General features: G+C 36.3%; 1 protein-coding gene across 1 annotated transcript in view; it reads right to left on the bottom strand.

Moving 5' to 3' along the window:
- Positions 1-12,395, bottom strand: part of FREM3 (FRAS1 related extracellular matrix 3) — a 75,704-nt gene that overhangs the window by 3,223 nt on the left and 60,086 nt on the right. Inside the window, exons 12-21 of the mRNA XM_063310723.1 lie at positions 9,687-9,869; positions 9,379-9,509; positions 8,326-8,484; positions 7,360-7,663; positions 6,337-6,468; positions 5,333-5,664; positions 4,072-4,264; positions 2,596-2,700; positions 1,779-1,906; positions 1,008-1,142 (exon numbers count right to left, since the gene is read on the bottom strand). Of these exons, the coding sequence (XP_063166793.1) occupies positions 1,008-1,142; positions 1,779-1,906; positions 2,596-2,700; positions 4,072-4,264; positions 5,333-5,664; positions 6,337-6,468; positions 7,360-7,663; positions 8,326-8,484; positions 9,379-9,509; positions 9,687-9,869 (1,802 nt within the window). The remainder of the gene's footprint in view (positions 1-1,007; positions 1,143-1,778; positions 1,907-2,595; positions 2,701-4,071; positions 4,265-5,332; positions 5,665-6,336; positions 6,469-7,359; positions 7,664-8,325; positions 8,485-9,378; positions 9,510-9,686; positions 9,870-12,395) is intronic.

Here is a 12,395-nt window from a genome sequence, read left to right as displayed (position 1 = left end):
AATAAAATATGTAAATGTAGGCTGAATCGATCAAACAATCAACCAGAGGAAATATAGTAGACCAGGTTAGAATCAGGCGGTATCCAAACTGAATGAATGAATGAATGAATGAATGAATGAATGAATGAATGAATGAATGAATGAATGAATGAATAAATAAATAAATAAATAAATAAATAATTTTTTTCATAGAAGGAAACAGCAATCTTAAATAAGTGCTCAGGTCACAAAAGGGCTGTGCCCAAATCCAGCTGAAAATAAACTGAGGCCTGGCAATATTCAGTACTACTGAAAACAATTGCTGTAATGCAGCTTTCTCCAACTTAGTGCCATGCAGATATGCAGGCCCTACAGTTCTGCTACTGGAAGCTGTAGTCTTAAAACATCTGATAGAGCATAGATGTGGAAGGCTGCTCTAAGACAATTCTCCTGCACTAAGCTGGGTCCTACCGACCCATTAATAGGCAATTATACAGAAAAGATTATATGATGCATCTGTGAGACAACATTTTATGACTCTAAATATTACCAGAAGAGATGAAAGAATTTAGCAAATGGCTGTGATTTTCAAATGCCAGCTCTAAGTCAGAAAAATATATATAGTGCTATAATCTCGACCTTAAAGGCAATATAAGCTCTAGAGCAGATTTCTAAGACACCTTTCAGATATGCTGGGATTCTAGCTCCCAGAATTCTAGAAGTTTCGTCCTAATGTATCTGAAGAGGATGAGGTTGAGAAAAACCAATATAAAATGACTTAAGTTTTAATTTGGAAAAAGAGAGAAAGTGGGAAAGAGAAAGACAGAGTTTTTAGATTTTTAAATATTCAGGACCCAATCTTCTAAGTCAATTTAAAAAAACAAACAACATGTAAAACTAGTTCAGATTTCTGGCCCTGACACTGCAATTAAGCCAATGTAATTATCAAGGGAGTGTAGTGATATTTTAGACAAATGCAGTCAAAATACTTTATTAGTTGAGAGCATTAAAATCCTGAAATATTTTACCTGCTGGAACCTGATATCTAGATCAAAAGTGATTGGCTCCTTTGGGCTGCAGATGACAGACTGGGTATATTCTTGGCTGGGTGTGGCAACACAGGGGATAAGTTTCACAGTGTAAGTGCCAGAATAATCACGTACCTAGAAAAAGATACCCAAACCAAGATGTGAACAGGTTACAACTCAACTAATAGAATAAAAACAGTTATATTTATCAGTGGAATCTTTGGCATAATATTTTTTTTCTTTTTACTATACTTATAAAAAATCTACATTGGAATTTCTGCAATTTTGAACCCAAGGCATAGATCAAACCTGCATCAGTAGATGCCCAACTGATTCGGATAAACCCATGGCATACTCTTCTTTTCTGACAAGCCTTAAAAGGAACTGCCATCATAATGAAATAACACCATATCAAGGATGTGTGCATTAAGAATAATAAGCATATCAGTGATACCATGTATGGTTTTAAGACACAAAACTAATACTCATATGCTTGACCACTCACGAAGCTCTCTGGGTATTCTTACTGAATATGCATGTAAAAATATTTGTTCTTGATCCAGCCAAAGGCTATTTTCAAGCCATACACTGAGCCATGGTTTGCTCAGCTGTGATTATTTATAGCACACTAAAAATTACTTAAGAAAGTATATTAGTGTGAACCCAGCCTAAATCTCTCAGCATCAATGACTTGCAAGTATACATGGCTGAAGAGTTGGCCACTTTTTTTAACACTGGAAACTCCCACAAAACACCATTGTTGGTACTCACAGCAAAATCAGAGAGAAACTTCCATTGCTGCATTGGCTGAGTGAAGGTTTGCTCGCTTTGAGAAAGGCTCAATGTGAATGTAAGGCCAGGATGGTCAGATGACATCACCATGGAAGTCAGAGAAGTACCTGCAGAAGTGAAGGACCCATTTTATGATGGAATGAATTGATGTCATCCAGTACATCGTAAGACACAGGAGCTTGGATCAAGAACATATTTTTATTGGTGGAATGTGAGTGGATGGAATGGAACTGTTTTACTGGCTTTTCTATTCCAGTTTAGGAGACCAAAGAATCAGGACACAAGAGGATGGACTGGGGGCAGTTGAAGGAACAAGAAATCCCTACAGTGTGTTTTATAGACAGCAGGAAATTGGCAGAAATGTCCTCCTTCCTTCTGCCAATGGAATCCAACCATTTTCATGGATATATGATGAAAACCAGTTCAAACCATAAGTTCCTTACTATTTATGAAATTCACATTAAAGAGCCAGTTTGGTCTAGTGGTTAAGGTGCTGGGCTAGAAACCAGGAGACTGTGAGCTCTAGTCCCGCCTTAGGCATGAAAGCCGGCTGGGTGACCTTGGGCCAGTCACTCCCTCTCAGCCCAACTCACCTCACAGGGTTGTTACTGCAGGGGAAAGAGGAGGAGGAGGGAGTATTTGGTATGTTCACCACCTTGAGTTATTTATAAAAATAATAAAGGTGGGATAAAAATAAAATAAATAAATAAATCCCAAACCTCTGTTATTAAAAGTCCAACAAAGATATAGAGGATTTTTAGCACAGAAAAGATATATAACAAAATGCTGGCCTTACCTGGGTGGGACATTACAAATTGTCCTCTGAATCGAATTTCAGTCCTGAAATAGACCACCAACCGTCCTTCATCATTGATCTGCATACTGGTTGGGTAAAGGGACCCTAGATGTAAGCAGCCATTATATTATTATACAAATACATCATATAAATGATTAGTTGTTTGTAGCTTTTTAAAATAAAAGGTGTAGCCAAAGTTATTCCAAAGTGTTGTTTCCCATATATTACATGGCCTTCACATCACTGGCTTTACTTCTTAAGAGGCAGTTTATGGAAAATGCAATCCTGGGAATGTGTAAGTATAACATACAGACATAGGATTTATTAGACTTTCATTCCTGTTTTGTAGGGGGAAAAAAGATACTTGTAGATGTGAATAAATGTTTAATTTTAATCACATAAGGATTTAAGAATATGAGAACTCCTCTCCTGATCATTTTAAAGATACGTTAATCCAGCATGCTGGACTAAAATATCTTTCCTAATGTTGTGCCCTTCAAATGTGTTGGATTGCAAGTACCACAAGATTTAGTCAGCATTGTGTGGATTATAGCAGGTGAAGTCCAAAATAACTGGAAGACATCCATTTGGGGAAAGTCTATTATGCAATCAGATTTATTTATTTTTAATTGGTTTCTGGGTTGCCCAACTCTAAAATTACTTGGGGCAGTTTACCAAATTAAAAGAGTCAACATTATATAAAAAACAACCATTGTTCAAGGATCAACATAACCTCCAACTACATTAAGCCCAATTCAAAGAGGGCCCACCCAGCACCTTAACCCAAGACCTGGGGAAATCCTCCCCACCTTTACAGTACTTAAAGGCAGTCCTGGCTGGGGCTGTATGAATCACAGGAGTGGGCAGCAGATGCCAGAGACAAGCTGCTGTGACAACAAAGGCCATCTTGAAAACCTAGGATGGGGCATTAATTTTAAGAATGTTCTTCTCACTGATTTTTTTCAGCAACTACTTCAGAAGATGAAGGCTCCATCCACCAATGAATAACAAATAGCTTCTGAGTGACTGGACTCCTCAGATTTGCCCTACGTATACTAGCTAATTCACAATCAGCCCACTGATTTGCATACTACTCTTCATACTGAAGGAGCCTAGAAACAGCAATAATGATGTGAAAAACAAAAATAATAAGACAAACTATCATAAAATAAAACAATAAAAACATGAGAACACAGTAACATAAATAATTCAAATTTCATTTTAAAAGGTTGCCTGGCTTTGGAACAGCTGTTACTGTTCAAATGTCTGAGTGAAGAAGCATGTCTTCAGATGTTTATCAAAGTCTAGCACAGAAACCAGCTGTTCTTTTCTTGTGAAGTTCCATATAGCCATGAATGGCTAATTGTGTCTGACAGGCTGAGTTTTCACATTCTGTGGCAGCCAGTTCCCCAGACTAATCTCTAAAGTTAGCAGGTTTATGGGAAAGGAAAAAAAAGGGGAATATTTATAATTCACCTTGCAGCTCTGCTTCTGGTGGACTTCCAATGCCATCCTTCCACAGAATGGCAGTATCGTACACAAAGGTGAGCCTCAACTCAGATTGCAGGTCAAAGTGTTGCCAGCCCCCAACTGCTACAGGTGAATGGAAGACATAAGAGACATAGAGGGGCACTCGAAGAGTGACATATGACTGAACCAGGTTCAGCACCTGAAAAATAGTATTAGATCATCCTATGTTCATATTGGAACTTCAGGAGTTAAAATCACAGCTCTTCTAAAATAGTATTAAATCTCATCATCATACTCTCCCTTTGGATTGACAGATATTCTGGTCCTTTGTTTATTTACTTTCTGGTATGTGTTGGCTCCAGAACAAACCTTACTTGATGCACTTAGAAATCTACTTCGATGTTTTTTAAATGAACCACAGCTTATGGTGAAGTGTGAGAGAATGAAATACAGGCCAAAACCTAAGCAGGCAGGCACTCTTCCTGGCTTCTGAAACACAACCCTGGCAAAGGACAAAAACCAGTCTAGAATCAACTTGATAGTCATCCCAGAGTGTGTGGCAATCTGAGGTTACAGTGAAGTCCCTATTATAGGATTAAGTGGATACAAAGAATCTCACATTCATCTATTACCTCCGGTGCATTGCAGCCCAACTTTCCAAAAGTGAATGGATAATAAATAAGGTCTTGTTCGTACTCAAAAATATTGATAGTTTCTGAGGATTAAAGGTAAGCTTCCATCACCACCGATTTCCTTCCCATTTGTTAGAACTGATTGCAAATCAGATAAAGAATAAGAAGCGAACTAATCAAATGTCTGTATCCTAAGAAGTAAATAATACTTACTTCAAATAAAAAGAACAATTGGCACCTAAAACTCAAAACAATCCTCAGGATTTCAAGTTGAGAATATTTTAAAAAACCAAACCAAAACTGAATGTAATCACCCATCAGTAACAGCTTGTGATAATATAACCTCAGTCAGGAGAAGATCACTTGCAAGTCAAGATCCCCCCCTTTTTTTTTGCATACTTGGGGTTCTCTCCCTGCCTAACTACAGGGCCATGGTTTAAATGTACTAGAAGTACATAATGGTTGAATGTGTACTTTATAAAATATAAGAATATATGTTATTGATTTAAATGAAGGAATAATCTGGTTTGGTTTAAGAACTCTACTTTTTCATGCTATGAGCTGTAGTGCATGGAACTGAGCAAAATCCTAGCATTTTCTGGTCACTGGTACAAATTTGCATCAATGGGGCCTACCTGACCATCTGTGCCAATGGAGCCACTACAGTCAGTTATCAGTTCTGACATATCATAATAGCTGATAAATTCCCACAGGCAGGCTTCCAGGTTGAGATTACGGTAGAAACGTAAAGTCTTAGCTGATCGTACGGTACTGCTGTACTGGTAGGGTGAAGTTTCTCCAATCACTTCTGGATTCCTGACATCATCTGTGATGAATCCATATTTTGTTTCAATTTCATTATAATCCAAGAGATTGGAGCATTTGTGATTGCCTACACGAGTGCCGTCTGGACTCAGTGTCAACTCAAAGTTGGACAAAGGTCTGGTTGAGATTACTGGCAACATTCCTAAAATTAGAAATTGCCCATTAGATATTTTATGCAATAATAACAAAAGTAGCTGGGGTGATTATTATATTATATCATATTATTATCATATTAATATTATATATATTTATATATTACATTACATTAATAATATCATATTCAGAGCATATGTAGCATCATAAATGTTTTACAACAGAAATTCAAATATTAGAGCAGAGTTAAAAAAAAAAGATTATAGTTGGTTGCCAAAAGACATCTAATTCTTTTGTAGGTGAAGTTTACTGATTTATGGATCATAAAGTACAATGAAGTATCAGTTATTTCCCAGCTCACATTGCATTATGCTAGAATCCTCAAATCTACCCATCTGGTGAAAAACATACTGTATATCTAGAATAAAGAACGCTAAGTCTATGAATTTGACTTAGAGTCAGTGAAGTCTATGAACTTGAGCTCATAGTCCTTCTTCCCCAAAACCCACTCCTGCTTATTCCAAGCTTTCTCCATTTCCGCAATAAATTTAGCAGATAAAGTTTTCTTTGCTATATTTATTAATTAAGCATGAACAAAGCATGAACAAAGACAAGGATAAACATTGAAAGTTGCATTGGAATCATTTTTCCTTTTGATGACAATTGGTGCTGCACTATTGCAACTATTCTGGTTCTAGTGGCACATATGTCTGGTATTTACCATCTATATGAGGCATTGTAACCGAAAACTTGATCAGATTTGGATAGTCAGGATCATCAGGACCCATGTAATGAATTTTGGCCGAGAAAGGCTCTGCTCCAACTGTTCCCAGAATACGCGGTTGGCACAAGCCTATTGGAAAACAGCAACATTTATTGATTGATCGATTTAAATCAATCCACCCCTCTCATTAATGCAACTCTGAGTAGCTTATACAATTATGAGAAATTGAGTATTATTTTAACATAATCTTATTTAGAATGCTCGTGCTTTAACAGGAGATGCCAATAAATGCCTGATATGCAACTCTACAAGTCCAAATGCCCTCTCCAAGTGTCAGAAAGTCACTAATATAATCACTGAAGCTCTTGTTGCAAAAAACCAAAAAGAAACAAAAAAGTCAGACAGAACTACATGTTCTCTACATATTTAAGAATGTAGTTTGACCCTCAATTCTCCATTTTAAAGCATGATACATATCCCCAATAGCAGGCAGCTGCCATCCACAACACACATATCACAAATATGTGTAATGTTACAGATTTGCAAATCCTTTCACAACCTTTTCCCCCACAGAAGAACTGTAGGAAATATCAGATTACATGCAGACTTAGAGCAACACAGATCCTTTTGATACTATGCAAGCCAACTTCATATTTCCTTTACATGTACGGAAATCAAAATGCTGTAAGCTTGTTTTCAAATGACACAAATCCAGAGGAACAGCCCTAGTCATAAAGCTACTATCTCTATTTTTCACTTGGCCAAGCTCCATGGATTCTTAGAAGACATCATATTAATTTCAAATACTTACTTATTATTTTTAATGAAGAAAATTATACTGAATACAATGGACATATTGAAGTGCAAATGCTAAATATCATATCTAACTCCCTTTGCTACTAAGCTAATACATGCTCTTCTAATTATTCCAATTTTTTCATTACTAAAAAAGCATTTCTCAGAAAGAATGTTCTATCTGAATAAAAGTGTTCAGAATCACTTAATGTTTTTTAAACTTACCTTCTTCTCTATTTATTACATAGATGGGACTCAGCAGTTCTAAACCCATGTCTCCATTGGCATTGACAGCACGTGCTGCACACTGAACCCTGGAGCCAGCCTGGAAATATATGGAGTCTAAAGCAATTGACTTGGTGTTAGTGAAGAAAGTATTGGAATCCACTTCACGCATAGGGCTAGTCACACCATCCGTGCCACTTGGGGCACTGACAAGCCAGCGATACAAGGTCATTGTATCATTGATGTTTTCAGCGGCACAAATAGATCCAGTCTTGTCATAATCTGAGTATTTGGGGTTACATGCCTGAATGCCAAGATGCAAACAATATATCCATTTAGTTACATTTAAATCTTCTCTGTTAAAATGCATAAATAATTATGATTAAACACTAAGAAGGATCTTCCTCTCTGTTTCACTAGAGTATTTAACAAATTCCTTTTTCTTGCTATCACTTCAGATGTTTTATTTTATATTCATCCTAGGTGAGAAATTAAGTATTACTGACTGTAGCATTTAAATGTAAAAGTCAAATACTGTGGAAAGACTTTGACTTATTAAAGCTTGGAAGGAAAAAAGATATTGATATCACATCTATTAGAAAATCAGGGAAAAGGAAGAAATGAAGTATCACTAGAATATCCAGGAAGTTGCAACAAGATTTAGATCAGGTCTTAATTCTATGAAGAATGCATATGTAATATTAAAGAGCCATCTATCCCTTGACCTCAGTCTCTTTTCGGTGAAATGGGCAAAATGATTTTTTTCCACAAGAAAAATTCTGAGGGCACCTGAAGAAAAAACTATAAAATGTTTTTTAATAGACACCTACTGTATAATCAAGTAACTGACTAATTTGAAGTGATAAAGTAGAACTTTCCAGAAGCTTAGAAGATTAATCCCAAATAATTTTTCTCATCTAGTAGTAGATACTAGACATTGTAACTTGGAAAAAAGATGGATCATACCGTTACACACACAATAGGATATCCAGTGGGAGGCTGGGGATTTATTTTGCTTTTGGCAGTGTCATCATACAACAGAAGTGACACAACCTGTGGTACAGCCGGGAAAGTCACATCTGCCATGCTGTCCATTTCCTCAATGTATATAATGGCTTTGTTCATCTGAATTGAAAAACATAAAAAGTTTCTATCTGCAAATGGAGAGTGGACATGAAAGTATGCTTCTGTAACCAGTTATCCTATAGATAATATATTCTTTAAGATATATTTGATGTTAAAATTAGTCTACCCAGAAATAGTAGAGTGCACAATCTGGAGATCTGAATTTAAGGAGCATAGCATCCACAAGTGATTAAATTATTCTGACACTGAGGCAGAAAATCTCATGAACACCTCTTTCCAGTAATAAAATATAGTAACCAAGAACTAGAATACATGAAACAATTATCAACTTGTGCCTTTTCATGACATCTGAACCCTGTCTTATGATAGGACTGTCTCTACTATCTATTCTAAAGGATGAGTCTAAAGGTTTCTTTCAGTCAGAGGAAGAAATTATTCACTGAACAAAGGGAATCCTAGGAACCATTCAGTTCCCTGTAACATTAATGAGGACGTTGTTTTCCAAATTATTTGATAAAAGGAACACCTACAGCCAATTCACTTTGATAGCTGTTCAGAAAGATGTCAATATTCAAACCTAGAATTCAAGCATACTAAAACTGAATATTTTTCAGTGAGGAGCAATTAAATGTAATTGGAAGGCACCTAGAGTATATTTTTCACTTTGTCAGGCAAATGGTTTATTGGGGAGGGGGCATAGATTTTAAACGAAGCAAAAGTGTTAAATCTTCCTTAATGCTGAATGTCTGGTTGGATTCAATGTTTCTAATTTTTAAAAGAACAGGAGCAGGTCTGAGCAAAGGCTTTTTGTCCAGTGTGGCCCCCAATAGCAGACTTCTATGACTTCTGAGAAGCTAAGGTTGTTAATGTTTTGACCTTTGGGAAGCATCCTCACCTGAGTGCAAACTACAGGGCAAACCACTTAGTTACTACCTGTGTTTCAGCCACCATATTCTCATCCGGTTTCAAATGCATTGTAAATGCTTCACGCATTTCTCTCACCCCATCATACAAAACTTCAACCTCAACAAAGTGCTCTGTTTCTCCTTCTTTAAATTCAATATCTGAAATGAGTAATGACAAATGAGCAATTTGGGTCATATCTGTGAAATATTATTTGCCATTCATAAATTTTGCATTCACATTTTGTAGCAATAAAAACATCTAATTCCAATTTTTTTAAAAAAAATATCTTATGCATTAGCAATTGTTGCAATGCCCAATTTTGGATCAAATCTTACCCTCAGACATTGGATTATAGTCTTCTCCAGAGGTAGCTGAACCATCTTTGGTATGAATTCTTACAACAGAAACTTTGGAAGTATCCCCAAGTCGCAAGACTGGGATTTTTAAAACTGCAATCTCTCCAGGCTCTTGTGGTTCTTGAACGTTGTACTTAACCTCAGAGAATTTAATCATTGGTTCTGCAAGACAATGGAAAAATGTCAATCTCTCCTATTTAATCAAGGTAAACTTCACATACAACTTACAAGAATAAGCTGTGACAGAAAAGAACCCCAAAGTAAAACACAGGAACTAACATTGCTTAATTCACTTATTACTTAGCAATGTGATTTATGATAAATTTGATTAGTGATAAGGCAGGGACAATGCCATTATGAACATCCATTAATCAGGTCAAACCATAAAAGGAAGAGGGTATAGAATTCTGGCAAGATCAAACTTTATTAAAAATCAAGAAAATCAATTGTTTCCACTCAGGCTTTCATTCTATTTGGATACATCCTACAGCATTTTGTCATCATATGCAATACTGTAGTTGGATGAATATGAATTACAACTGATTCTCATCTCTGTATGCTATTGTGAATTAAATCCATGAATGGTAGAGATAGATCACGAATAGTTCTGAAGCCATGAGACTCATTCTTAGGCCCTCCAGCTGTACATCAGAGTATCAGCAACTATCTTTTTACTTAAGCAGGAGATAAAGTTAGAACAAATTATTCATACAATTGAGCAAATTTGTTTTCTCTAACTAACTACACAGGGATATACAGTACACATGGTATATAAACAGAGAGCAAAGCCCACTCCCTTTTCGCACTGAAGACATTGCCTAGTCTGGCAATGAAACGTCTGCAAGAAAACAACAAGGCTCAGAGAGCGCCAAGGACTCCACAGTTCAACCCTGAGCTACAAATATTTGCTTTGATTGGTACATAGGGAAAGTCTGTACCAGAGGGTTCATATTAAAATAAAGGAGATTTTGAGTAAGTATTAAGAGGAATTTCCTAATACAGCTATTAAACAATGGAAAGTTGGAAAACTTTTTTTTTGATAGAAGCAGAGGCTATAGACTTACCGTAGGGACATGTGGACCGAACAGCTGTGCCTGCAGGTTCAGGGGGCAGAACTGACAACGCAGCAGTTTTTTTGGGCTCAGGCACGTTTTTCCTTAAGCCCAGGAGTGTTTTTCCAGAAAAAGGAAAACACCTGGAATCACCCCATCTGTCCTCTGGATGACTGCTTGCAGCCAGAAGATCGCAAACAGCGTTCGCACTCAACTGGTAAGAGCCAGCTGGAAGGCTGGGATGTCACCATTTCCAAGCCGCGCTGTAGCCTTAAGGGGACACTAGAACTGGCCACCCCATTTCTAAATCACCCAATTTATATTTCTTTTAAGTACGTGTACCCTAAGAGAGGCTTTCTACAGCAAGGAGAGGTAGGTTCTCTTGGTGCTTATCATTATCTTTGGGATCAATTTTTTAAAAAATTCTTTTTAAGTTTTGGACTTTGTTTTCCATCCCAATATTAAGGAGGATTGAGAGTAAATAATTGTCTCCCTGTTATTATTTTTGTACTAAATTTGAAGATATTAGCATTTTCCTACACGTTGAATTGGATGTTTTGAATTTTCAGTTTTTTGCTTCTACTTTCCTTGGGGAACTATCTGCATATTTCACTTTTGCTTGTGAAAAAACTCTGTGCACATTGTGGGGATATGTAAATGCTCTGGTTTATTTTGAAGTGGGAAAGAATGTTTATCTGGATTGCTTTTAGGGTTTGGCTGATTTCATTTATCTTTAACAATTTGGATTAAGATTATTAAGGCATAAATAAAAAATAATAAATGTCTGGTTTGGGGTTTAATATGGTTAAGACTATTAAAATTGTTGTATTATCAAGTACAATGGCAGACAATTTATATGTTTTTTAGTTTGATGTTTATTATAGTAGGCAGGAATGTATAGAATAGTAGTAGAAAGGAAATAATTAAATAAATGTTTATTTCAACTTGCCTTTGGGGGGCAAGTTGATAGGAGGTATGTATGTATATATGTATGTATATATATATTTCTTTTAATATAATGGGAGGGAACAACTGTATTTAGTAATTTTTATAATGTGCCAATGGAATGACTTATAGAAATAATGTGATTTTGGTTTAATAGAGAGTAAGGGATTGATTATGGACAATTGTTGCATATCCTTGCTGTTAAAAGCAGGGCCGCAACTAGGGGGACAAACATGGATTCCACACCCATTTTGGCACCCCCCTAGTGCTCATTTTGGTGTTCCCCCCAGCACAGCGCCCAGGGCACATGCCCCGCTTGCCCCCCCCCCCCATTGTGGTTCTGGTTAAAAGTCGCAGGTCACCTCTTTTTGTAATTTTGAAAAATGTTCTCTTGTGTTTCTACATTTTTTTTAGTTTTTTTCTTTTTTTTTAGTTTTTTGTTTTTCTGTAGCTTTTATCTTTGCTTGAAACTTAATAACTTATAAAAAAAAGAAGCAGAGGCTATAGTAAAAGTCTCTTATCAGGGATACAGTATTTATTTATATTTGCTAATTCCTTCATGTGATCAATTTACAGTTAGCTATATTTCCAATCCCCACTCCAGTCTTTTCATTTACTTTCTTTATTTTATTAAATTCTTTGGATTAAAATTTTTTACATTTTTAAGCAGAGGTATACAACTTGTACCTCT

The sequence above is a fragment of the Candoia aspera genome, chromosome 8 (assembly GCF_035149785.1).
Source record: "Candoia aspera isolate rCanAsp1 chromosome 8, rCanAsp1.hap2, whole genome shotgun sequence".
In the NCBI taxonomy this organism is placed as follows: Eukaryota; Metazoa; Chordata; class Lepidosauria; order Squamata; family Boidae; genus Candoia; species Candoia aspera.
Note: the sequence above shows the minus strand (reverse complement) of the source record. Positions and strands in the feature narration are given on the sequence as shown.